We start from the raw sequence: 27,352 nt of genomic DNA, 5'->3' as shown, positions 1-27,352 counted from the left end.
TACGAGCAAGGTTACGGAACGAATTAAACTCGTATGTCGAGGTACCACTGTGCTTGGATCTTAGAAAGGCTTTTGATACTGTTGCACATGGAAGACTGCTACACAAATTGGAGCAGTGTGACATTGGAGGCAAATTGCTGCTATGGATAAAGGGATGGTTGAGGGGGAGAAGACAGAGAGTGGTAATCAATGGACACTGCTCATTGTGGACTAATGTTATTAGTGGAGTCCCTCAGGGCTCAGTGTTGGGTCCATTATTGTTTTCTGTATTTATAAATGATATTGATGATGATATATCAAGCTTAATATCCAAGTTTGCAGACAATACAAAGGTTGGCAGGGTTGTCAAGGACACTACTGACACTATGCTGCTCCAAGTTTGCAGACAATACAAAGGTTGGCAGGATTGTCAAGGACACTACTGACACTATGCTGCTGCAACAGGATCTGGAAAGGTTGAGCAGATGGGCTGAGAGGTGGCAAATGAAGTTTAACATTGACAAATGTAAAGTACTACCCATGGGAAACAGCAACCCCAGAGCAATGTATCAACTCTGTGGTACTACACTGACAGTGGTAGAGAATGAAAGGGACTTGGGGGTGGTTGTGCAGACAGATATGAAGTTCTCTGAGCAGTGCAGATGGGCTGCAAGAGTAGCTCATGGAGTATTGTCAATGATATACAGAAATTTTTCCAGCAGGGATAAGGAGGTGATTATTCCCTTGTATAAGGCAATGGTCAGGCCACACCTAGAGTACTGTATACAGGTCTGGAGGCCTCATTTCAAGAAGGATGTAGAGCTGCTGGAACGAGTACAGAGAAGGGCAACAAGATTAGTGAATGGAACAAAGGGGTGCTCTTACGAAGAAAGGCTTAAGTTTTGCAAATTACAGTGTCTGGAGACTAGGCACCAGCGAGGTGATCTGATAGAGGTGTATAAAGCCTTGAATGGTTTGAGCATGCTCAATGCTGATGGGATTCTTCCTCTAGCTCAGAATAATCACCTGAGAGGGCATAAATTCAAATTGAGGAAAGACAGAGGTAGGATAGACGTGCGGAAATTTGCCTTTAGCCAGCGGGTGGTTGGTTGGTGGAACAGACTTCCATCCCTTGTAGTGGAAGTTGATAGCCTAAATAAGTTTTAAGGCTCAGCTGGACAGACAGGTATTTTGAACGAACAGAGGGGTGAAGTGGGTTTCTTTTTTTTTTTTTGGCTGATGCTGCATAAGCTTGCTTACTTGCATCAAATGCCTCTGCTAATGCTATTAAAGGACGCGGCAAAGCAACTAAGCAAACCTTAGCCATAATTATGAGAGCATCCTTGGACTCAGAGGAGGTTCCCACGGACTGGAGATGTGCAAATGTATCCCCAATTCACAAAGGGGGATCGAAGGGTGACACGAGTAATTACAGACCAGTTAGTTTAACTTCTGTTCCGGGTAAAACAATGGAGTCACTGGTTAAAGATGCATTGCAGGATCATCTAGACAAGACTGCAGCAATAATTCAGACACAGTGGGTTTGTTAAGGGAAATCTTGTCTGACAAATTTGATAGGATATTATGATGTGGTTACAAAAGAACTGGATGCGAAAAATAATTTTGATATCATATATTTGGATTTCAGGAAAGCTTTTGACACTGTTGCGCATGGAAGACTATTGTACAAATAGGAACAGAATGGTATTAAGGGTAAGTTGCTACAATGGATAAAAGGATGGTTAAGTGGGAGAAGACAGAGGGTGGTAATCAATGGGTGCTGCTCTTCGTGTACTAATGTTATTAGTGGAGTCCCCCAGGGTTCGGTGTTGGGTCCACTGTTGTTTTGTATATTTATAAATGATATTGGTGAAGGTATATCAGGCTTAATGTCGAAGTTTGCAGATGATACAAAGGTTGGCAGGGTTGTTAATGACAGTAATGGTGGTGTGCTACTGCAACAGGATCTAGATAATTTGGGCAGATGGGCTAAGAAGTGGCAACTGAAGTTTAACCTTGACAAATGCAAAGTACTACATATGGGTAGAAGTAACCCCAGAGAAACGTACCAACTGTGTGGTACTACACTTAAGGTGGTAGAAAATGAAAAAGACCTAATTGTGCAAGCAGATATGAAGTTTTCTGAGCAATGCAGACAGGCTGCCAGGGCAGGTCATGGGGTTTTGTCAATGATATATAGGAATTTTGCTAGCACGGAAAAGGAGGTGATTATCCCTCTGTATAAGGCAATGGACAGGCCACACCTTGAGTACTGCGTACAGGTCTGGAGGCCTGATTTTAGAAAGGATGTAGATTTACTTGAGCGTGTACAGAGAAGGGCAACAAGATTGGTGAGGGGAATGAAGGGATCCTCTTACCAAGAGAGGCTTCAGTTCTGCAAATTGCAGTGGCTGGAGACTAGGCACCTGCGCGGTGATCTGATTGATATGTATAAGGCCTTGAATGGGTTGGGCACGCTGAATTCTGATGGGATCCTTCCACTTGTTCAGATTACGAACCTATGGGGGGCATAAATTCAAATTAAGAAAGGACAGATGTAGAATAGATGTGTGGAAATTTTCCTTTAGCCAGCGGGTGGTTAATTGCTGGAACAAACTTCCATCTGTCGTGGAAGTTGATAGGTTGAATAAATTTAAGGAGGATTTTTTTTTTTTTTTTTTTGGCTGATGCTGCATAAGCTCATACATTTGGTTTCTTTCATCACATGCCACTACTACTACTACTATTTATAAATACAGAAAACAATAATGGACCCAACACTGAACCCTGTGGGACTCCACTAATAAAATTAGACCACGATGAGAATTGGTAACTAATACAATTTACAAACCATGCGCTCACGGCTTTTTATATGGCCTTAAGGTCACGCTCGTGACCTTAAAAATGACATTTTAGAGAGATAAATAACTTAGTCATATGGCAAAAATTAACTTCTGAGATCTTGAAATGAATTGCAAAAAAACAATATGTTATTGGGTTCACATTACGATATTTTAATGATACGATGGTGTCTCTGGAATGGATTAATATCATAAAGCTGGGTATACTGTATTGTATAGCTATGCACGTGGTTTCCAATGCAGTATTTTTGAATGTTTAACATTCAATTTTTGCAATTAATGTTCATATTTTCGATTTTGTTGATACTTCAGGGAAAAAAACTTGTAAACACGAGAACTCGTAAAGCAAGAGCTGCCTATATACACCTCTAACTTTTTGAAAATATTAGCTTTATTCATTTGACATTAATTGGATTTGAAATAACCATAAAACAATATTTTACATTAAATCTTTATGTAGTAGCAAAGGAACTGGTTGGAAAAAATAATTCTACCAATCATATAATTGGATTTCAGTAAAGCTTCTGATACTGTTCCACAGTATCAGAAGCTTTACTGAAATCCAATTTACAAGTCATTAATAACTTGCCCCTAATGCCATTCTGCTTCAATTTGCACAGCAGTTTATTGTGTGGAATTGGAGCAAGTTACTAATATGAAACGGGAGATAGGTTGGGTGGCAGTAGACAGGAGTGGTTATTAACGGGCACTACTCTTAGAATAACATTATTAGACCTGAAGTCCTTCAGGGTTCAATGCTGGGTCTCCTTACTGTTTTCAATATTTATTTAGTGATAAAGCACATCAAGTTTCACATCCAAATTTGTTGATGATATGAAGGAGTATTGGCAGAGTAGTTAATGATATTAATCAGTGTATGCTATTGCAACAAGATCTAGAGAAATTAGTCATGTGGGCTGAGAAGTGATTACAACTGAGGTGAAACACTGATAAATGCAAGGTACTGCATTTGGGTAGTGGTACTCTCAGAATAACATGCTATTTGTATTCTCAATAGTGAAGAACAACAAAGACTCAGCGGTAACTGTACAGTTCAATAAGGAGTTCTCAAAGCAATTAGCACTGCTAGGGCAGCCCATTAGTTTGGTCAATGATATATAGCAGGAGTGGCCAACTTAATTTGTGATGCAATCTACTTTTTTCCTTCAAAACGTGCCATGATCTACCATCTCAAAAATTTCATTGCACAAGGTGCACAAATTGAGGGATGACTGTATATTTAAAATTCGTCGTGATTGACCGAAATTAAATCCGCTATCGACTCTTTGGCCAACCCTGATATATAGTGATTGTGACAGCAGGAAAAAGGAAGTCACTACCTCATTATATAGTCAATGTGTAGGTCCCATACAGGCCTAGAAGCCCAAATTTAGAAGGATGTGGGACAGGTGAAGAGAAGAGTAACATTAGTCAGTGGCACAAATGGATACTCTTATCAAGAAAGACTTCAGCCCTTCAAATTTCAGCATCTGGGAACTAGGCATTTGCAAAGAGATCTGCAAGTAAACTTTTATCTATTGTGGATGTGGGTAGTTTCAGTAAATTTAAGGAGGGACTAAAATTATTAGAGGGAATGGAGAGATGTGGAGTTTTTCTTTTTTTTTAATTAATGCTATATAAACTTTTCTTACATCATTTGCCACTACTAATACTAGACTTTTGCTCTGTGTGTGCGTGCGCCCGCATGTGTGTGAAATTGATTCATTTCAATTTGGGTCAAAACAACACCAAATAGTTTTACCGGATAAAATTGATTCCCCAAATAATTAATATAGAGTATTTTATTTAAATAATATTTTAATGTATATATTTATGAGTCTACTTTGAATCAGTTTGTAACAGTTCACTGGACCATGTCGGCAACTGTTGCATTTTTGACCTGCTGTCAACAACTTTGGGATCCATTGAACTGTCACTTATCAATCGATCAATCACTCGCACGCGCACACACGTCAACTTCTGGAGTAATGGATATTGCAGGTCTTCCATAGCCTGTCATCTTCCAGGGTCTCTCTCCCTTGTTCAAATAACTATCAGGAAAAACAAATTAGAGAAGTGCCATCACATTCATTTATTTTCTTTGAAAATAAATCATCAATGACAGTTTTTATCACCTTTTAAATTCTCTTATTAATCTTTAATGCTTCCTAAATTCAGAGAGAGAGAAAGTATCATCCCTGTGCTGTAATTTATGTATTGTGCTAAAAATGAAAACTATTGTCATGTGTTCACTGTGATCATATTTGTCAACAAAAAATGAGAAATTAACATAATTTTAAAAAAATATGATTTTTAACAGTTTCATTTTTTTTTTTTGAGGAAACTACATTATTACTAAAAGATGGAGAAAAGCTATGAAAAAAGCTAAGTAAAGCTTTTATTAATTAAATAAATTATATTTTATTAATTAAAAAATTAAGAGCTCTATGAAATTAAAAGGAGAGAAAAGCAAGAAAACATTTATGGTCCTCAGGTTACCTAACCTGACAGTGCAGAGGACAGAAGACAAGCTTGTTTGTTAAAAGTACAGCTACCAATAATCCATTTTAAAAAACCTGAAGATGAGGAATTGCAGGCAGGAGGAAAACATGGGTTTTATTTTTGATAAAACAGACTAACACAGGTGTTGTTCCCATAATAACAAGAAGAAAACAGGAGACTTTTCAGAAAAATGAGAGGTTTTTGAAGGGACACATTGTACTAGAAATAAATTTTACTGATGAAAACCCTTTGATATTAAAACACAAATAGAAGATTGTTTATCAGCAGAGTATGCTTTTAAACATTAGCTCACCTCACATTTTTCTGTCTGTGGAATTTTAATTGGAATACTATTAGACATTGATTTATGATTTCTTTAAGAAAGATACTCTAGTAAACTTTGCACATCTTCAGAAATGTTTTGTTTATAACAATAGAACTGCTATTCAAACTTGGCTGTCCAGAGCATTTCCAAAATTGCACTAGAATGAGAAGATCTGAATTCATTTTTTTCTTCACCTGGTTGAATATTCTCTGACACTTGGCACTGGTACGAGGAACTATTAAAATGCCAAGAATTACTTGGGATAACTTATATTTCATGCTTCCTTGTGCACTCGTCAGTACATAAACTTTTCTTCTTTCAGAATAGCGGTCTGGTAGATTCTTACATTTAAATTGACATAGCTGATCTGTAAAATATTCCTTTACCTTCATTGATATTTGCGAAGCATTGTAAATTTTTTTTTTTTTTTTTTTTTTTTTCAAAATTAATTCATTTCAATTTTTTTTTCAAACATTTGGAGTGAGTGGATGGGTGAAATAAGTTTTTTTTTTTTTGCTGATACTATACAAGCTTGCTTTCTTGCATCATGTGCCTTTTGCTAATGCTAATGAGTATATCAGATATTTGAAGATCAAATATTATTAGATCATATCAGCATACACTTTATTAGATCATATCAGCATACAAATTGCCTTGATAGTGCAACACAAACTTTGTTTAATGCTTTTATATTTTTTTACTATATGTATAGAACATGTTATGGTTTAAACCAGTTTTATCTGTAGACTATTGGCAATGTGAGTAAGAGTTGAAAATGGATAATTTTTTCTTTGAAAATAAATCTAATTATATAATTAGTAGATTATTATCTAATTATATTTTTAATAAACTTTAAATAAGAACAATGGTGGAGAAATAGCGTTTTTCCCAAAAATTCAGGGAGCTGAGAGTGCAATCATCGTGTGTGTGTGTGTGCGCGCGCGCGCATGCGAGAGATCTGATTAAGTAAAGGATTTGTAGAGAATTGAGATGAATAAAACCTAGTAATTTCGTATTTAATCAAAAAAATTTGCAGAGAACTGTTTGGAATACTAATTATATATTATTACATAACTATCTAATATAATTATATATATAATTTGATAATCAATTATCTAATTATACTATTTTTGCTAAACTTTAAATAAGAACAATGGTGGAGAAAGTGTTTTTGCCAAAAATTCACCGGAGCTGGGAGTGCAATCATCCTCTGTGTGTGTGCACGCGCGTGTGCACAAGAAAGATCTGATTAAGTAAAGGGTTAGTAGAGAATTGAGATGAATAAAACCTAGTAATTTCATATTTAATCAAAAAAATTTGCAGAGAATTATTTGGAATACTAAACACAAGCAGCATAAACAAAACTGTACTGAGATTGCTGAAGAAATCAAATATATTAGATATCAATAAGTTTCACGTATCATCTGGTAGCACAGCATTAGTATAATTTCTGATCTATGTGAAGTAAAAAATATTGAAATATTTGAAAAGTGTGCCAGTAAGCCAATTCTTCTCTTGTAAGAAATATGCAATAATATCAACAATAATTACCCACATACATTATATATAAAATTCTAATTGTATAATACAGTCGCTCCCTGACTTACGTAATACTTGACTTACAGAATACGCAAGTTTTTGCTGGCTGGTGCAGCAAACTTAAAATCATGGAAACATTATTTTGCATCCTGTAGGAATAAATGCAGGTACCATGAAAATATCGTAATGTGAACCCAATAACACGTTTTTTTTTTTTTTTTTTTTTTGGTAATTCGTTCCAAGACCTCGAAAGTTGAAATTTACACTATATATATATATCTCTCTCAAAGGTCATTTTTATAATGGAAATTGCACTACCCTTTCATCATATGTTCCATTATAAGAATCAAATTTTTCTAAAACACATTTCTGGAGGTCACTACCATAAAAAACAAAAAAAAGTTGCACTTTCTGCTTTATTGGGCTTTTCTGTTAGTGCAACTAATTATAAACGGGTAGTAAACTCGATCTTATTGCATTTGCAATAATCCCGATAACTGGAATTGTTTGGGTTTTTACATTATTATGGCAAAATATGTTCCCCCTTCACTTACATCTTCAATCATATAAAAAACATAAATAAATTTTCAGAATATTCTCTTCATTCCTATTTATTTATTACAATGGTGAAGGGAATGGAAAGTGAATGGTGGACCAATGGAAAGTGCAAGTGCCGGCAGTGCTAGGAAACGAAACAAAACAAAATTGAATTAGAAATGAAGATGATTAATTAAGAAGTACAAAGCAGGACAAAATTTGTCATCCATTTCATGGAATTAGGACTTGCTGCTTCAACAGTGAATACTATTTTAAGGGGCAGTGCACATAAAAAAGAACATGTTAAAGGATCAACGTACTTCACACCGGGCCAGTCTGCCCCAACAGTGATCACAAAACAGAGTTCAGGTGCTATATCGAAGATGGAAAATCAGATTCAGAAGCAAGTGTCCTTGACTCTAATGGCCATTCAAACAAGAAGTATTTATGAAGATAACGATAACTACGGCACACACCAAGCCAAGTGTGCGGCAAGCAATGGGTGGTTTAATAGGTTCAAGCATCACGCTGGTTTCCAAAACATTAAAAGTATGTGGTGAAGTCACCAGTACCGATTCTGCAGCTGCAGAGAAATTGTGATGTGTTGGAAAAAAACCCCTTATAAATCTCCACAGCCCTCAACTTCTGCAGCGGTGCACTATCAGCTGGAAAGTTAATTTTAGCAACAATGCTTGAAAGGTAAAACTTGCTGATGTTACGCCTGTCTCCTCTCTCTTTTTGTAATTCTATAATTTTGAAATTTTTCCTGCACATGAGATAAAAAAAAATTGAATAATTCTATTTTCATGTTCGTCAAACATTTCTTTTTTGCTTCTATCAAATTCGGCGTGCATAGCTGCGAGTGCAGAATTTCCCTAAATGCTTATTTAGGGAAATTCCAACTTATGTAAATTTCAATTTACATAGCGTCCCGCGGAACGCAACCCTTATGTTAATCGGGGAGTGGCTGTTCAAGGAACAGAAATTATAATTTCTGTTCCTTGAAAGCTAAAAGTTTGTTTCTGAAATTTCAGAAACTAAAGTTTCCAAGACAAACTGAACACAGAAATACAATTTTCAAAATTCATTGTTTAAGGGACATAAATTTCTTTGAATAATAAAAAACATCACTGAAACTACTATATATATATATATATATATATATATCCAAAATTGGATATAAAGTTGATACTTTTATAGTGACCCGTTAGAGGTGGGGATGAGCAAAACAGTTGTTATATCAAAGGAATGTTATATTGATAGTTCATAAAATCAGCAGAACAACGAAAATTAACATTTAATGTAATTCTACTATTACAATATAAGAGCTATGGCAATAAAGTTCCCAGACTAGTGTAATAAAAAGAACGCAAAGTAAAGAAGCTCAAAAATGGTCTTATTTTTAATCAAGGTAGGCGTAATCACCACCTGATTGAATAAACTTATTATACCATTCTAAAGGTTTCTGAAGAGAGTCAGTCAAGTTGTCCAAAGAGATGATGTTCAGTTTGATGGGTACGTTTTTCTATCAAGTGTAAAGGGAAGGGAAGGAAAACTACAGTGGTCTCAGACAGTTTTTAAATTCTATACAGTGGGACCAACTGATGCTGTTCCAACAACAAATTCTAAATGGGAAGCAGTCAGGTAAATAATCACAGAAGCTAATATGCTTTTCATACCCACAAAGAAACACAGACAAGGCTTAGACATTAAACGGATGTCAGATGAACTATTGAGACATGCGGTAGAGAAGAAAAATGCATGGGATGTGTATAACTTACACCACTCTGCATTGGTTTTTGATGTTTGTAAACTAACAGCTGTTTTTAATTCAGTTTTGAGTTCAAAAATTTTATTCATTTTTTTTCTTTCACAAATCACCATGAAAAAAGGGAGAAGTCAACTGGTAGTAGATCAGGAGAGTACAGTGGATGTTTGATCTGTACAATGCAATGTTCTTTCTGAAATGTCTTCACAAGTGCAGAATAGGCCAGGACATGGAAGTGCAACAATAACCAGGTGGTGCCTTACCTCTCGAAATTGTAGCCTCACCCAGGAAATGCACTTCAATAGTCTTTGAAGCACCTGTAGAATATCTTTGTAGAATGCAGCATTAACTCCCTTCCTTTCAAGTACAAATTCCTTAAGATTCACATAAAAACAATCAGCATCATTTTGATCCTGGACTTCTCTAAACAAAACTTTTTGGGCCTTGGTGATTATATAGAAGTCCACTGCATGCTCTGATACTTCCTCTTTGGGTCATACTGAAACACCCAACAATCATCTCCAATCACAATCCAGTTGAGGAAATTAGGATTGTTCTGAAAACTCTGGATGAAGTCTTTGCTTGATGACACCCTCTGTTGCTCCTACTCATCTGTGAGGCTGTTTGGCACAAATTTTGTACAGGCTCTCCTTTTCCCAAAATCTTCATGCAGAATTTGACAAATCATTTCCTCATTCAACCCATCATTTTGAGGGTTAAACAATGATCTCTTGCCACAATTTCCAGAACAGTTGCAACTGTGTTCTCATTGATAGGTTCATGGATGCCAACTTCTTGGGTAATTGCGAACATCCTCATGTCTGTCTTTGAACCACTTTTACCATTCAAACACACTGGTACAACTTAGTGTTTCATCACCATAAACAGTTCTTAATATTTCATACATTTCTGTTGCAGATTTACCCAGTTTAAAGCAAAATTTGTTATTTGTTTTTGCTCCATTACAAAATTATGACATGGAACTTTTAACAATACTGGTTGTTACTTGCAACCTGTCAGCCTACTGGACAATCTCTGTACCACCCTCTGTTGGAAGAAGTTTGAACTACAACATAACACTTCCATTTCTTTTCAAACTTACTGAACATGACTGCAGCAAGTAACTCAGCAGACTTGGCTCGGCAGGAAGTTTTCTTTTAGCCAGCGAGTCGTTGATTGCTAGAACAAACTGCCTTCGCAGGTAGATGAAGCTGACAGTTTGAACAAATTCAAAGGTCAACTGGATAGTTGCCTATACGAGGGAAGCACTTAATTTGTGTACTCTTAAAATAAAACTAATTTTGAAGCCATTGTCAATCCACTGCAGGATGGAGGCCTCCTCGGCAAGTCATTTTGGGGGAAAAGACTTTAATCTGCCACACTAGTCCAGTGCACGTTAGCAGATCAACTGTATTTAGCAGTCAGGGGCTTAAACCCCAATCTACACAGAGCATGTGCTATTGCACTCCTGATCCTGAACATATGGCTAAGGAGTGCCTTTACTCGCAACAGCTCACGAATGCACTGCAGCAGCCATCGCAGAATTGTTTTCAACTGCACTGCAGTAGGGTGCATCAAGTCTGACACTACAGTTTATATTTTCTTATCTATTTTTTTTTTTTTTTTTTGCCCACAGCTTGTGAGCAAAAGCTTGTGGCTTCCTTTCATTCGGTAGGAAATACTATTACCACCTTATAAATCGATTTTGAGTTGTATATTTGTTATTTAATCAATTGACCAGCTGGTGGTTGATTGTTGGAACAAACTTCCATTTGTTGTTGCAGAAGTTGTTCATCGTATGCCTTTTCTAATGCCAAACAAGAAATTAACCAAATTATTTGTTGCTCCTACTTTTCATTTACAGTAAAGTGGGGGTAAGGATAAGTATATATATATATATATGCCTTAGGATATATAAGCCTTATGTATACAAATACTTATAACTCAGTAATCTAAATTAGAGTGAAATAATATCCACACAGTACAGTTTATTGTAAGTGTAAAGTAAGTGAAAAATCATTTGGTGATAAAATTAGATAAATTTTCATACAATTTGGGATCAAAATTAGTTCCCAAAAATAAGAGTTATGAAAGTCTATATACTAAAATAACCAAATATTGGAATAAGTTAATTTTCTATATTTAGGAACATTCTTTAATAAAGATGGATAATCAAACATGGAATATAAACAAAAGAATACAGACATTAGAGGAAAGAAAGTTATCAGTCTGGATAGATATAAAGATCTAACAGCAAACAGGATACCATGGCATAAAATAATGAGTGGAAGACTGGTAGTCCAGAAGGACACACTCCTATTATGATAATGCATTCATTATTGTAAAATGATTTTTGGTAGGAATGTGGCACAGTATACATACAAAAAATTGTAATCCCAGCATCTACTGGCCCTTTGACTTTGTATTATATTCAATTTTTGATTTCCTAAGTGATGTTAGCTTTTAGGATATTACGTGTGTGTTGTTGTTGTTATTGGGTATTAGGAGCATCAGCAGCAACTAAGGCCATGTTGCTCAGTGTATATTGTCTGTAAATTGCATGTGTTCTGAGGTTGATTTTCTGTTTGCTGGGAGAAAAAAACATCATGCTACCCTTACCTAAGACCGACTAACTCAGCCACACTGTGAAAAAGAACAATAAGTGTGTGCGTGGTATGTACAGAAATAATGTCCTAAAAGCTCTGTGTCTAAAAGTGCTAAAAAGTCATAATATCTTTTATGACAAAGAAACTTTTCAGGTATCGTAGTACAAATACACACATATGTAGGCACAAGCATAAAGACCATTTGAATTAAAATTTAAATTAATCCCACAAGTGAAAGAAATGAATATTTTTTAAAAGACCTGTGAAGAAATATTACTCTTTAATATAGGGGGACCTGTTAACAGATGTATTATGTAAAGAAATCAGTATAAAAGCAAATTAGGTATAAACAATTGTGCATTTTTTTTTAATAATTTTTAGATATAAGATAAAGAACATGGGCGTTAACATAAATACTTAAACATACCTCCAATTCAAATTCTCAACAAGATAGGCTACTATCAAGAAACCTGTTCTATTGAAACCATGGGTACAATGCACTCCTACATTTAATGAAAAATAAATAAAAATGTTCACAGATAGCTAGCATTTTTGCATAAATTGTTTACAATTTTTTTTCATAATTCGTTACACAAAATAAAATATACATTTTAGCATTCAGTTTCTAATTCCTTATTGCTTATACTAAAGCTTGCAAAAATTGGGAAACAGTTATTAATCAAACCAAACTATTCTGGCAAAAAGTAAGTAGTTTAGAATTTCTTGCCAATAGCTATTGACCAAACTTCTGCCTAATAATACTCACACTTCAGAAAAATAGATACGTACAATGATAACCCAGTTTAATGTAATATAATAAACGAGTCTCTTTTTCAACTGTACATATCTATTTTTCTCAACCATGGATTCCAGTACACCAGGCCCATTCGTTACTACTCCCACTTCAGTTATAACCTGGTAGTTCTACTGCAACCCGATATAAAGACAAAGATGACTTAACAGCATCCTACTTTTCTTTTACCTCATGTATCAATGATCATAGTAAACACCTACTACCATACCTAATACAATCCACTCAATGCCTCCTGTGCACTTCTGACATAAGGACATTTAAAAGAATTCTGAATGGCAATCATGAAGATAAGAAAGCACCAGATTCTGATACCATTTCTCCAATTGTTCTCCAGACTTGCGCACTTGAGCTGGCTCCTGTTCTATGTCACCTTTTCACGCTTTTTTTTTTATTACATTGACATTTTTCTTCTGCTTGGAAATTTGCTCATATCCAGCCAGTTTAAAAAAACAGTGGCAAATGCCTCCCATACAATTATAGCCCCATTGCACTTACTGCTACCGTTTTCAAAGTAATGCAGAATTCCATCAAATACTGACTCTTAAATTATCCCAAACCTCCCATCTGATTAATGATTGCTAATACAGATTTCAGTGATGGTCTCTAATGACATACTGGTTTATTTTTTTATTTTATACTATATACAATACTCAAGGTGTGGCCTGACCATTGCCTTATACAAGGGGACAAATCCCTTTTTGTTTTTTTTATGAAAACCACAAACACAAGAGGTATTAGAACCTATACAACTTAGTACCACGCTTGGGTTGGAGGTGGAGAACATGAAAGAAGATATTTGTCGACATTAGACTTGAACGTCTGTAGACTGTAATTTTCAGGAAATAAGTATGAAGGAAGGTTGTTCCAGAAACCAGCAGTTGAATGAATAAACGAGGAAGATGAAAAGTTTGTTCTGTGAGTTTGAAGTTTGACAGTAAATGGCTGTGGCCAGTGGCGGCACGTGTTCGGACTGTTTTGAAAGAGATGGCAGGAATTATAGAAGACAATTCAGAAGAACAGTGCCCATGGAAGTATCTGTAGAAAAGGCATGCAGCGGAAAGAGTACATCTATGGGACAGCAAGTGGAGAGACTTGGTTAGAGAGGAGTCATTAATTAACCTAATTGCCCTCTTCTGAATGGAATCTAAAAGACAGAGAGAGGTTTTGGGGGCACCACCCACAGATGTGGGAACAATATTCCACGGTAGGGCAGATTTTCAATTAGCACAGAGTGAACAGCTGTTTGGAAAAAAAGTAACACCGAGAAAACCAAGTTTTTTAGATGCAGAGGAAGCAATATTTGTAATGTGCTTGTGCCAAGAGAGATCAGAAGTCAGGATAATCCCCAAAAGAGATATATCATTTTGCCTAGAAGTTGGAGTATAACCAAAAAAAAGCATAGAAGCAGAAAAATCCTTTTTGGGAGATATAAGACAAGACTGAGTTTCAGAAGGATTGAAATCAACTAAGTTGTCTTTGCCCCACTGGAGAATTACCTAGAGATCGGCATTTTGTTTGTTTGTTTGTTATTTGTTTTTTAGGAGCATTAGCAACTAAGGCCATATTGCTCCGGGGATATGCGGTGGTCGTTCCCTGACCACCGCATATCCCCGTGGTGGGCACGGGCTCGAAATATCGGCATTTAAGGAATTGGTAGCGGATATTCAAGAAGTTGAAGCTTATTGAGCAGGGCAATGTTTCTCAAAATGGAAAGTGGAATGCAATGTGCTTTCATCGACAACACTATAGATAGGATTTCCAGTCAATCAAAGAAGATCATTAATATACAAGAAGAAAAGAGTGAGTGAAGGAACTGAACCTTGAGGACACCAGCATTAGTGGAGAAGTTAGAAGACAGAGAGCCATCTACCATTACCCTCAGTGAGCAATCAGAGAGAAAACTGGATAACCAATTACAAAAAACATTTGGCAAAACATAAGATGGAAGCTTGTTAAGAAGACCTTTATGCCAAACACGATCAAAAGCCTTTGAGATGTCAAGAGCAGCTGCTTGTGTTTCACCAAACTTTTACATTGAATTTGTCCATAAATGAGTAACATAAGCCAGAATATCACCAGTTGATCAACACTGATGGAATCCATACTGGCGATCACTGATCAGACGGAAGGTTTCTAGGTAGTTCAAGAGTTGGCGGTTAATTGATTTCTCCAATTACTTTAGAAAGAGTGAACGTAATTTAAATGGGACCATAATTGGATGGGAGGGATTTGTAACACTATTTAGGAACTGGCTGGATATGAGCAAATTCCCAAGCAGAAGGAAAAACGCCTTTGGAATAAGAAAATGAAAAAAGGCGGCAAAGAACAGGAGAAAGTTCAGGAGCACAGTTTTTGGGAACAAGTGGAGAAATAGGTCACAAAGGAGGTTAGGCGGGCGAGGGCAGATTACGAGAAATTCTTGGTAAAAGACACTAAGAAAAACAGCAGGGATTTCTTTACTTATATAAACTCTAAAAGGAAGGGGATGAATCTGATTGGCCCTCTTGACATCGATGGTTCGACTGTTGATGATCCTGCTCGGATAGCAAACAAACTGAATGAGTATTTTGCATCTACATTCACACATGAGGAATTATTAAGGTTTGAAAATGGCAGAAGGTTATCAAATTGTAGCAGGATACTTAATGATTTTGTAATAACTGAGAGCAAAGTGGAGGAGAAATTGTTGAAGTTAAACATAAGAAAAGCACCTGGGGTGCATGGGATCTATCCAGTTATATTAAAGGAGGCAGCAAAGCAACTAAGGAAACCTTTAGCCATAATTATGAGAGCATCCTTGGACTCAGGGGAGGTTCCCACAGACTGGAGATGTGCAAATGTATCCCCAATTCAAAAAGGGGGATCGAAGAGTGACACGAGTAATTACAGACCAGTTGGTTTAACTTCTGTTCCGGGTAAAATAATGGAGTCACTGGTTAAAGATGGATTGCAGGATCATCTAGACAAGACTCCAGCAATAATTCAGACACAGCATGGGTTTGCTGTGTCTGTATATGATATCAAAAAATAATTTTGATATCATATATTTGGATTTCAGGAAAGTTTTTGACACTGTTGCGCATGAAAGACTATTGTACAAATTGGAGCAGAATGGTATTAAGGGTAAGTTGCTACAATGGATAAAAGGATGGTTAAGTGGGAGAAGACAGAGGGTGGTAATCAATGGGTGCTGCTCTTCGTGGACTAATGTTATTAGTGGAGTCCCACAGGTTTCGGTGTTGGGTCCACTGTTGTTTTGTATATTTATCAATGATATCGGTGAAGGTATATCAGGCTTAATGTCGAAGTTTGCAGATGATACAAAGGTTGGCAGGGTTGTTAATGACAGTAATGGCGGTGTGCTACTGCAACAGGATCTAGATCATTTGGGCAGATGGGCTAAGAAGTGGCAACTGAAGTTTAACCTTGACAAATGCAAAGTACTGCATATGGGTAGAAGTAAACACAGAGAAACGATCCAACTGTGTGGTACTACACTTAAGGTGGTAGAAAATGAAAAAGACCTGGGAGTAATTGTGCAGTCAGATATGAAGTTTTCTGAGCCATGCAGACAGGCTGCCAGGTCATGAGGGTTTTGTCAATGATATATAGGAATTTTGCTAGCAGAGAAAAGGAGGTGATTGTCCCTCTGTATAAGGCAATGGTCAGGCCACACCTTGAGTACAGGTCTGGAGGCCTCATTTTAGGAAGGATGTAGATTTGCTTGAGCATGTACAGAGAAGGGCAACAAGATTGGTGAGGGGATGGAAGGGATCCTCTTACCAAGAGAGGCTTAAGTTCTGCTAATTGCAGTGGCTGGAGACAGGCACCTGCATGGTGATCTGATTGATATGTATAAGGCCTTGAATGGGTTGGGCACGCTGAATTCTGATGGGATCCTTCCACTTGTTCAGATTACGAACCTAAGGGGGGCATAAATTCAAATTAAGAAAGGACAGATGTAGAATAGATGTGCGGAAATTTGCCTTTAGCCAGCGGGTGTTAACTGCTGGAACAAACTTCCATCTGTCGTTGTGGAAGCTGATAGTTTGAATAAATTTAAGGAGGAAATGGACAGGCATTTGGAGGTAATGGTGTGTTTTTTTTTTTTTGTTTTTTTTTTGGCTTATGCTGCATAAGCTCATACACTTGCTTTCTTGCATCACATACCACTACTGCTACTACTAATACCATTAGGACCTGGAGTTTTCTTAGCATCAAGATTCGTCAAAATCGTTGTAACATCCTTTTGATGGAAAACTACATGAGGCATTGAATAGAGTGTGTGCTAGGAATGGCGGGAAGTGTTTTACCAAGATCACTAATATGTGAGTTGGAAGAAAAATGGGATGTTAGCAGGTCAGCTTTATTCTTGGCCGAAGTGACAAAAAAGAACCATCTGGTTTTGACAGAGGTGATAGCAGAGATGGGCAAAATTTGTGGCCAATAGCTTTGGCAAGAGACCAGAATTCTCTGCTACCATTAGGGCAAGAAGCAAGTTTTCTAATCTTAGCCTGTTCAAAATCTACTTTGGACTGATTAATAACTGCTTTACAATTCTTGCGAGCTCTGGTGTAAGCAGAAAATGAAACTGAAGAACTGGAAACAAGTCAATTACGATATGCAACGTTCTTCTCTTGAACAGCCTTAGTACATTTATTGGAAAACCAAGGTTTAGATAAAGGACGAGATTTTAAGGTGGAATGTGGATTCCTATCCCTAAAAGAATAATTTCACTGACACAATCTGAGCCAAGGCTGACATCGGAAGTTTTGAAACAGTAATCCAACCAAGGAAAAGAAGAAAAGAAATCTCGCAGGTCATCCCATTTTGCATTCTTGTAAAGCCAAACAATATGAGGTTGGGAATAGCCATGAGATGAAGGCTCTATTGGAGAAGAGACAATCACCAAGTTGTGATCTGAGGTGCCTAAAAGACCACTCACTTCGACCATATACTTAGAAGGGTTGTTTGTGAGAAAAGGATCAAGCGTGTTGACTGTATTGTTAAGATTGTCCGGTATTCTTGTAGGTAAATGAACAATCTGTGCAAGGTCAATAGTAATTGCAAAAGCCTCAGCAACTCGACCAGCTGGGTCGGTGTGGCTAGAAAACGGAAGCCAGCTGGAGTTGGAACTCAAAGGGCTCCAAGTGCTTAGTGGAGTTGGGAGAACGGTAGAGACAACAGATGAATTTGACACAATGAGGTAGAGAGATTTTAAGCCAGAGAAGATCAAAGAGAGGTGATTTCAAATTCCAACAAGTCTCTGACAGGAAATATCAGAACTGACATATGCACAAGTACCACCTTTGAGGCGAAAGGAATCAAACAGCGAATAATTTGGGCATCTGAGATGAGCAGTAGTTGAATGAACCGATAACTGAGATTCTGTCAGAAAAAGTACATGGGGTTTGGCCGACTGCAAGTGGAAATTGACATCATTGAGATTAGAACTGAGACCACGTATATTTGTGAAATGAACTAGGAAGTGTTTGGTAGGTTTAGATCTTTCCGCAGATAAGCTTACTCTATTAGTTTGACAATTCATGGTGTATTCAATAGTAAGAAAAGTTGGGGGGGGGGGATCTGCATGAAGTAATGAAATTTTTGGATATGGCGTACACAATGTAAGAATATACCCAGATCCTTGACATAACGGGGCCTCGACAATGCTCCATGCATACACACTACTCGGACTCCCTCCAGTCATTATCTGGCAGAGTAGAGGCACGAAGATTATAACTAGCTGATCTGGAAGCCTCCTAAAGATTTACCAATAGGTTTGGTCTAGTGTACTAACTAGCAGCCGGCCTGCGAACACCGTTTTTAGAGCTATATGTTTTAGAGCTTATGTTACGTTACTCATCTTTAGAGAAATTTGATTGTAGTTTGGTGTAACTGAAGTAACTGCTCTTAACATTTCTAAGAATTACTAACATTTGGTATAAACGTCTTCTAAACAAGCTCCCATCTTATGGGTTGCCGAGTGTTTTTTGCAAATGGGTATTCAGTTCTCTCTTGGGCCAACCACTCTGGGTAATGATAGATTGTTTTGTTTTCTAACTTCTCCAGTAATGTTGGCATGTTCTTTAAGATTCAGGCCCTTCTCCTACTCTTTTCATTTTGTATTTTAATGACCTTCCACTAATTTGAAATCCTACTGATAATTTTGTTTATGATAGCATACTACATTTCACCTTATAGTGTGGCACAGTTGGTAGGATTGCCGTGCTCCCCACACCGGGTGGAAAGGGCCCGAGTCCCATCAATGGTAGGAGAAAATTTGACTGCAGGAAGTATTATTTTAGCCAGCGAGTTATAAATTACTGGAATAAGTTGCCTACATAGGTGGTAGAGGCTGACAGTTTGGGGAAATTCAAAGGTTATCTGTATAGTACCTTTGGGTGAGGGAAATGCATAGGATGATAGGTTTAATTTCCTTTTCTTTTATTAATTATTAGGTTTTTTGTTTTTTTTTTTTTTTTAACATTGTTTTATTCGTTTTTTTTTTTTTTTTTTTTGGCTGGTGCAGCATAAGTCATAGGCTTTCTTGCACCATGTGGCCATTACTAATACTAATACTTATAGTTTGAGAAAACTTGTCCTGCATAAACAGCTTCAGTATCTTGAATATCCACCAACAAGTCCTTAAATGCCAATCTTTGGGTAATTCTCCAGAGGGGTGAAGGATACAGATTTTAAAAAAAACTTTTCCACTTCTTCATTTATCCCTTCTACCTTTTTTTTTTTCAGAACAGCCTATCCTCCACATGTATTTCATGACAGCTGCAATGTACAGAAATTCAAGTTTAACATTAAAAAAGAACTGAAGCCTATAACAGTTACAAATTGATCTGTAATAGTGCCACAGAAAAGGTTAGGCTGGCAAAGGCAGATTATATGGGGGTAAGGAATTCTTCACATATATAAATGCAAAGAAGAGAAGGACAAACCAGATCGTACCCTTACGTAATGGAGGTGGGATAGTATTAGATATCCCAGCTGAAGTTGCAGATGAACTCAACAGTTACTTTGCATTGATATTTACAGTAGTAAAACTCTTTATGTCAAAGAGAAATTATGGGAGTGAAGTTGAAAAATATGTAATTAATGATGTTGAAATTTCATGTTTATTTAATGAAAAACCTTCCAAGCTAGGCCAGTAAGGCTCCTGGGGTTGGTGGCATATAACCTATAATCTTAAGGAAGGTGGTGAGTGAATTGAACCATTTAGGCTAATCATGCATAACTGGACTCGGAAGTGATTCCGTTGGATTGGAAAAGTGCCAATGTATCTCCAATACATAAGGACAGTTCTAAGCATGATCAAGGGTGGAATTCAGGATCATTTAGATAGAAAAGGAATTCTGAAGGATATTCAGCATGGTTTCATAAAGGGAAACTAATGTTTAACTAATCTGGTTAGCTATTTTGACAGGGTCACTCAAGGGTGGGATTTAGGGAATAATTTTGACATTGTTTATTTGGATTTCAGCAAAGCATTTTAATCATCCCCCACATGAGCGCTTACTCTATAAGCTGGAAGAAGTTGGAATTACTGGGAAAATCCTTAGATGGACAGCTGGATGGCTTTAGGGCAAGAGGCAGAGGGTTGTGATAAACAGTTTATTCCTCAGATTGTGGTGATGTAAGTAGTGAGGTTCCCAAGGATCAGTACTGGGACCACTGTTGTTTTTGATTTTCTTAAATGACATTGATGAAGAGATAGCGGGTGTAATGTCTAAATTTTAAGATGTGAAGATTGGTACAGTAGTTAATGATCACCGCCAAGCAGAGCTTCTACAGAGTAACATAGAGAGACTTCAGGGATGGTCAGAAAATTGGCAGCTATGCTTTAATCCAGCAAAGTATAAGATATTACACCTAGGGAACAGTAATCACAAAAGAACTTATACACTCGGTGGAGTTGAATTAAAGTGAAGGAAAGGGACTTGGGTGTTATGATTCAGTTTTGATCAGACATGAAGTTCTCCGAGCATTGTAGACAGGTTGCAAAGAAGACCCTGGTGTTCTATCAATGATTTATTGAACAATTGCTAGTAGAGATAAGGATGTCATAATCCCATTATATAAGCCTATTGTTAGACCAAACTTGGAATACTGTGTTCAAGTATGGAGACCACACCTATAGAAATACATTTTGCTCCTTGAAAGGGTCCAAAGATGGGTAACTCACCTGGTGAGATTGGCAAAAGGGCATCCATATGAGGAAAGACTTTGAATATGTGGGTTGCAGAGCTTGGAGACTAGAGGAGACTTGATTGAGGAGATTGAAACCTTAGAGGAGACTTGATTGAGGAGATTGAAACCTTAGAGGAGACTTGATTGAGGTATTCAAGGCTCCAAGAGGCAAAAAGTAAAATGAATGAGGACAAAATTTTCAGGGTTATAAATGATTCTAGAACTAGGGGCCATAATTTCAAGTTACAAGGGGAGATGTTTAGACTTGATTGCAGGAAGTTTTATTTTAGCCAGCGAGTTATAAATTACTGGAATAAGTTACCTACATGGGTGGTAGAGGCTGGATAATTACCTACAGGAAGAGGGAAACATTCTTTTTCTCTAATTAATTATTATTTTTTTTCTTTTATTTATTTATTTTCTTTTATTTTTTATTTTTTTGGCTGGTGCAGCATAAGCTTCCTTGCAACATGTGGCCATTGTTAATATTAATATTATTATCTTCTTGTTTTTCAGCCTCCCATGAATGGTGGTAATGGTAGTAACCTCAATCCTTCTAAAACTCAGTCTAGTCTAATTTTTTTTTACAGAAAAGACTGTTTCTAGGCTCAATCTTAAAGATACCCTGATTTCTAGACAAAATCAATGTTATCTTTTGAGAATTATCCTGACTTCTAAATCTCTCTTGGCAATAAGCACATCAAAAATACTACTTCTTCTGCATCAAAAAAATTGGGTTTTCTTTCTTTCTCTCAACATTAATTTTCTTCTAAACAACTACTCATTCTACAAATCTCACTAGCCTACTATGGAATATTATTTCCCTCTGGATTGGAACCCTAAAAGTAATCTGAAGCTTCTAGACCAGAAGTTTCTAAACTTTTATACCTAGATCCCCCTCAAGTTCAAGAACAAGTGCAAATTAGCACTACTAGAGGCATATGATACAAGAAAGCAAGCTTAATGGAGAAATAAACAGATTTGACCTAAAACTTAGTAATGAATACACATACTTTTATAAATTAATATATACTTTAATACATACAGTCTCAAAGAAATGAAATATGAAAAATACAAATAAATTAAAAAAGCCTTTGTACCTGGATTAGTGGGATGGTTTTTCCATTTTTTTGTTAAAAAAGTGCTTTATGAAAACAAGCCCCTCTCAGAAAACCGAGTGTGCCCCCAAGGGGGTTACAAATCACCCTTTGGGATCTTCTGTTCTAGACTATTCAAGAGGGGGAAGTCCTTTACATGTATTTTCTGAAAATTGCAACCTACAAATTCAAATCTAACATCAACTTCTTGCTTCCATGAATGGTAGTATATACTACAGGTTCTAGTACCTTTCATGTTTGGGGGTTTCATTAAAAAGTGTAAAAACTTTACACAGGCAAAGTGTTTTTAATTCAAGTATTTAGATTAAACTTGGGCAAGTGTTTGTACTAGGATTGACGACAGATTGCTCAATTTTAAGGTTAAGTTTTCGGAGTGAATGTCGTTGCAGTTTGTATACCGTATTCTTCAGGTAACCACATAGGTATTTAAATCCGGTGGAGTTAAAACAGGCAAATATGGTAGAAATTAAGTATTTCTTCTTCAACCATCAAAATAGCATGGAAAATAGCAAGCTTTGTTTTCTCTATACATCTGATGACACACACACACAGGTACAATTCGTTTCCAGAGCATGTTAAGGTATTCGGCACCGGTAATACCGGTCAACACATAAAATGTTACAAAAAAGAAAATACCCAATGACTAATTTTATGCTGCTGAACACGAAAATCGCATTAAAATTTTATTGATTGGCTCTTGTTTTCAAATTACAGTTGGGGTCTCATATTAGTGAGTTACTCTGCATTATCAACTATGTCTTTCAGCAAAATGCATGGGAACACTGCAGTTTCAGTACAACCACACTTTTATCACATGATCGACAACTGTCGCCTTGCTCTGCATCACCTGACAAGTTGTTGTCACCTCAAATTTGTCTTCAACTCTGTTGCAGTAATACTCAAATATGGCTATACTGGGAGATTTGTCCTCAATTAACTGTTGTTCTCTGTGAGATTCCTACTTTTTGCATAGTATTTGTGTCATGTAACATTAATATGCCCCGTAATTGTGTGAAGTCTGGATGACTTCTATTACATATGTGGAGAAGTCAGGTTAACTCAAGCCATAAAAAAAGGCCTGCTTCTTGTACTTTGGGTGTAAAATAGGCAACCAGGACAACAACTGGGCTCCACAAATATGCTGCACTACCTGTTCATTAAAAACTGCACTACTGACATTTTATGCCTTTCACAGCACAGGTGATATGGAGGGACTAACAAACCATGTCACAGATTGTTACACCTGTATGGTGCCCCCTATTATAAAAGGGATGACATGAAGAAAAAGAGGACAGTGACGTACCCAAATATACCATCTGCAATTCGTCCTGTGTTTTATGGTGAAGTACTACCTATTCCTGAACCACTCGACCGTTTTTCTGTACACTCTGATGAAGACACTGATGAACACCAACTTGATATACAAGAAGAAATACAGCAGCCACATACATCAAAGGATCCACCATTTTGTCCAAACCTTTATCATTCCAAACCACATAAGATCACAGAAAGTGAGCTTAATGACCTCATCAGGGATCTCAAACTGCCAAAGAATAAGGCAGAGCTATTGGCCTCGAGGCTACAAGAGTGGAATCTTCTAGATCATTCTGTGAAATTCACAACATTTCGTATTTGAAATAAAGACTATGATAAATTCTATCAAACAGAAGGTGAACACACTGTTTGTAAGGACGTTTGTGGTCTTATGGCACTGATGAACATGAGGCATGTTCCCAAAGAATGGAGACTATTTACAAATGTTTTTAAGGTTAGCCTTAAGACTGACCTTAGAAGGAAATATGCTACCTTCAATACCTCTTGCATATACTGTCCACAAAAAAGAAATATATGCAAACATGGAGAACATCCTCTTAGGTGTACACTATCAAAAGTAGGAGAGGCAGTATGTGGTGATTTAAAGGTAATTGCCATTTTATTAGGACGACAAAAGGGTTACACTAAGTATTATTGCCTTCTCTGTGAGAAGGATGGTCATGCCAAAGATATGTACTACGAGAAGAGGAGTTTGCCTGAACAAAAATCATTAACACTTGGAATGAAAAATATAGCATTTGAACGTCTGGTAGAACCAAATAAAGTTTTGCTTCAACTACTCATCAAACTGGAGCTCATTAAAAATTTCGTGAAGGCTTTGGAAGTGGATGGTCCTGCATTCACACACCTTGAAGAGAATATCCCAAGACTTAGTACAGAGAAGAAAGAGTCTTTGAAAAGTTGCCTTATCATTATAAGGAACCACTCGAACCACTTCGAACCACTCGACCGTTTTTCTGTACACTCTGATGAAGACACTGATGAACACCAACTTGATATACAAGAAGAAATACAGCAGCCACATACATCAAAGGATCCACCATTTTGTCCATTATAAGGCAACTTTTCAAAGACAGACAGTTCGAATGTGTCAGTGACAGCGAGAAATCAGCGTGGATACTTTCAAAATGTTTTAACTGGTTTTCTAGGAAATGTTAAAGCCGGTAACTACAAGCAGCTTGTAGAAGATCTCATTACTTCTTACAAAAAACTGTGGTGTAACATGTCACTGAAAGTGCATTTCTTGCACTCACACCTGGATTTCTTCCCACCAAACTGTGGTGCCATCAGCAACAAACATGGTGAGCACTTCCATCAAGACATCGCAGTGATGGAACAAAGATACAAATGGAGTGCCACCATGTTAGCCGATTACTGTTAGATGGTGAAAAGGGATGCTCCTGAAGCTGAAAGGTGAGAAGGTTCCATGTTTGATACAGATATGTTAATAGCCGCATCTTACTGCCATATTTAAAAAAAAAAAAAAAAAAAATACCTTGTATAAATATAAAAAACTACTTTCTTCAAAAACAAGAGCTAATTTACCATTTTAAGCATTATTTCCATGTTTAGCACCCAAAAATCTATAAAGTAAACTTACTTTCATGCCTGTAACGAGATATGAACCAAAGTTTGTTGTTCAGTGTTATAATTATTCTTGCAGAGAAAAATGGTCCTAAAATGCCTCTGGAGGATATAACATACCACTAAGAGACAAATCTGCAGCCTTGTCTGTATTAGTATCTAGATCTCTGGGTGTCAATATGAAGGTTCACAATGGCAAGCTTAAAGGTGATTTTGTCCAACTGGCAAACCACGTTCATGACCTATTCATCCTCATTCACCTACTCTGAAACCATCCCCAAAACCTCATAAGTTGGTCAGGATCTTAAAGGATGTCATAAACAATTTTTTGATGCACAGTTTCCACCAAGCAGAACTCGATATCCTGATATTTTAATTTTCATAGGCACACCAAACTTACTTTTTTTTGGTGGATGCATAAATGATAATAGCAGCACAACTTAGTTTGCACTAAGATTTATTATTTCTCTCAAAATATCCATTGTGCATGTTTTGTCCCACATTTATTTCCCCCCTCAAACATTTCATGAGTTTGAAGAAACCAGGTGGGTAGTCATGGATACACACAGAGTTCAGACAACATATATCAAATAACTTTCAGGACACTTGGGCAACTTAACAACAATCATTACTACTACTTGTGCAACTTGACCAACAAGGACAAGAAGACAGAAGAATTCAGAGTAGATGTTAACAACAGAGTAAGTGTCAACACAATACACAAGGAAGTGCTGATTATAACATTTAACAATACAACAAGATATAAAGAAAATATCACTAGATATCTTATACAGATATAAAAATAGTTTACTGGGCTACTACATGATTTATTATAAAAAAATACAGGGCACTAAGCTAACGTCATATATGCAATACTTTGAAAATTAGGATGAATTGGGAAAAAAAAAGGAGGAATGTAAGATATTATGCCTGTAAAATATATAAGTTTAAAAACCATTATAATAAATCATAATGTCAAACTATGCAAAGATACATATATTATCTAAGTGTCATTTGTATATATATAAGACATATATATAAGTGTCACAAATGACACTTTTTTCCCTTTCCGCCTTTTCATTTTTTCCTTCCACTTCTTCGTTTTCATATATATATATATATATATATATATACTGATCAATTTTGTTTAATTAAATGTTATTAATCTGTAGGCAATTAGGTGTATATGGATCAGGTTACCAAGTTAGCAAATGTAAACTAACTTTAGCCTGGGAGGCCTATAAATGTTATATGAATGTAATGGTATTAAATATAATATGAGGCTAAATGGTGAAAATAACAATAAAAATAACAATATAAATGCAAATAAACAAAAAATGCAAATGAACAAAATAAATTACAATAACATTCTCTCACTTGGCTATCAATCTGCTACTTAATCGGGGGCTTTGAGCAGAATGATAGCCAGACTAAAAGAATGTCTCATACCTACCCGTTTCTGTTGTCCCCATACCAGTTTTTTTTTTTTTTTTATGTGAACCCCAAACACGAGAGGTATTAGAACCTATAGTACTTAGTACCATGCTTGGGTTGGAGGTTGAGAAGACGAAAGAAGATATTTGTTGACATTGGACTTGAACTTCTGTAGATTGTAATTTTCAGGAAATACATATGAAGAAAGGTTGTTCCAGAAAATGGCAGTTGAATGAATAAATGAGGAAGGTGAAAAGTTGGTTCTGTGGGTTTGAAGTTGGACAGTAAATGGATGTTGGCTGGTGGCGGCACGTGTTCGGACTGTTTTGAAAGAGAGAGCGGGAATTACAGAAGCCAATTCAGAAGAACAGTGCCCATGGAAGTATTTGAAGAAAAGGCATGCAGCAGAAACAGTATGTCTATGAGAAAGCAAGTGGAGAGACTCTGTTAGAGATGAATCATTAATTAACCTAACTGCCCTCTTCTGAATGGAATCAAGAAGCCTGAGAGAGGTTTTGGGGGCACCACCCCAGTGTGGGAACAATATTCTGTGGCAGGGCGGATTTGCGATTTATACAGAGTGAGCAGCTGTTTGGAAGAAAAATAACGCCGAGAGCGAAAGAGAAAACCAAGGTTTTTAGATGCAGAGGAAGCAATATTTGTAATGTGCTTGTGCCAAGAGAGATTAGAAGTCAGGGTAATCCCCAAAAGAGATATCATTTTGCCTAGAAATCGGAGTGTCACTAAA

The 27,352-nt window shown here is 36.7% G+C and overlaps 1 protein-coding gene across 5 annotated transcripts in view; it reads right to left on the bottom strand.

Annotated features, from left to right (window-relative positions):
* mRNA-cap (RNA guanylyltransferase and 5'-phosphatase mRNA capping enzyme) overlaps window positions 1-27,352 on the bottom strand; it is a 548,400-nt gene that overhangs the window by 322,581 nt on the left and 198,467 nt on the right. For all 5 annotated transcript variants that reach the window (XM_090376079.1, XM_090376080.1, XM_090376082.1 and 2 more), the window contains one exon: window positions 12,545-12,620. In XM_090376079.1, the coding sequence (XP_090232205.1) occupies window positions 12,545-12,620 (76 nt within the window). The remainder of the gene's footprint in view (window positions 1-12,544; window positions 12,621-27,352) is intronic.

This window comes from Mastigoproctus giganteus, chromosome 6 (assembly GCF_048544385.1).
Source record: "Mastigoproctus giganteus isolate SK-2022 chromosome 6, ASM4854438v1, whole genome shotgun sequence".
NCBI lineage: Eukaryota > Metazoa > Arthropoda > Arachnida > Uropygi > Thelyphonidae > Mastigoproctus > Mastigoproctus giganteus.
This window is presented reverse-complemented; position numbering and strand designations above follow the sequence as displayed.